The 1,321-nt window shown below is 63.8% G+C and overlaps 1 protein-coding gene across 1 annotated transcript; it reads right to left on the bottom strand.

Annotated features, from left to right (window-relative positions):
• Nucleotides 1–63: 63 nt before the first annotated feature.
• Nucleotides 64–1,106, bottom strand: LOC113942596 (coiled-coil domain-containing protein 137-like; the record flags this gene model as incomplete). Its single annotated transcript, XM_027633699.1, has 4 exons — nt 974–1,106; nt 609–810; nt 255–337; nt 64–143 (listed from the first exon to the last, which is right to left on the bottom strand). Coding segments are annotated over exons 1-4 (474 nt in total), but the record flags the coding sequence as incomplete, so codon positions are not given.
• Between the last annotated feature and the right edge of the window lie 215 nt (nt 1,107–1,321).

Here is a 1,321-nt window from a genome sequence, read left to right as displayed (position 1 = left end):
GCCACTGAGGCCACCCCAGCCCTGCAGGTACCCGGGGGGGTGGCACTGTCCCCCAGAGCTCACCTGCTCGGCAGGACCCCGTCCCCGGGGCCGCGAGGTGATGGTGGGTGGCTGTGTCACCACCTCCCCAAACGCCACTGTGTCTGTGAGGGAAACCAGAGTCAGGTCAGAGCCCCTGGGGATGTGCCAATCCCCTCCATGTACTGGCCCCCCAGGGCTGGGGGTCACTCCAGCCCACCCTGCTCCAGCCCCACCTTGGAACAGGCTCTTCTCCAGCATGTCCGCCTTCTTCTCCTCCTTCTTCTTCCGAGCTTTTTCCAGCTTCTTTTTCTGAAACCTGAGGAGCCTCGTTGTGGCCAGGGCTTGGGAGCAAGGAGGTGAGTCCCTACCCCACAGGAGCCACACAAATCCCACAGCTCACCCCCCAGGAGGGTGAAGCAGGCTTGTGGCTCCATTCTCAGAGATCCAAATCCATGGAGAGGGGGTCCACAGCCCCCCACCTGCCCCACCAGCCGCTGCCAATGCCAGACCTGCCCTGCAGACCAGAGCAGGGGGACAGGCCACAGGCCTGGGCTGGCCCCATCCAGCCCCCATGGCCTTGCTCTCACTCTTTTTTCCTCTGGGACTTCTCTGGAGCCGTGTCCTCCCGCTCAGGCTCCCGCTGGAGCTGGTTCTCGGTGAGGAACAGGACGTGCTGCACCTCCTGCTCCATGCGGCAGATGTAGGAACGCTCTGACTCCCCCTTCCCCCTCCGGAACCTGGGCACCGGGATGTCCCCCTTGGATTTGGGCTTCTGCTGCTGCTTCTTCTCTAGGAGAGACGGGGGACATTACTGCAGCAGTGACACCCCAGGGTCCCTCCTGCTGCCAGGGCAGGGCCAGGACATCACCAGAGGGACAAGGAGCTCCCATGGCAGATTCCAGCTGTGCCATGGGCTCCTGGGCCACCTGCTCGGGCCACCTCCGTGTCCCACCTGCTGCCTTCCTCTTCCCCTGGCCCAGGCGTTTCATGGCCTCGCGGCTCTGCATGATCTCCCGCAGGCGGAACGGGATCTCCTGCTCCTCGGGGTGCTTGGGCTTCATGTTGTCCACCTTCCTCTCCTTCCTGCAGGGAATGAGCACAGTGAGAGGCCTGCAGGGAAGTACCGGGACCTGGAGGCTGGGACTCCGGGACCTGGGCATGGCAGGATACCAGGATCCAGGTATGGAAAGACATCAGGACTCGGGCACAGCAAGACACTGGAACCCAGGCATGGGGAGAGATCAGGACCAGGCACGGGGAGACATCGGGACCCGGGCACAGGGAGAGATCAGGACCCAGC

Source organism: Corapipo altera, unplaced genomic scaffold, assembly GCF_003945725.1.
Source record: "Corapipo altera isolate COAL_440 unplaced genomic scaffold, ASM394572v1 58233, whole genome shotgun sequence".
In the NCBI taxonomy this organism is placed as follows: domain Eukaryota; kingdom Metazoa; phylum Chordata; class Aves; order Passeriformes; family Pipridae; genus Corapipo; species Corapipo altera.
This window is presented reverse-complemented; position numbering and strand designations above follow the sequence as displayed.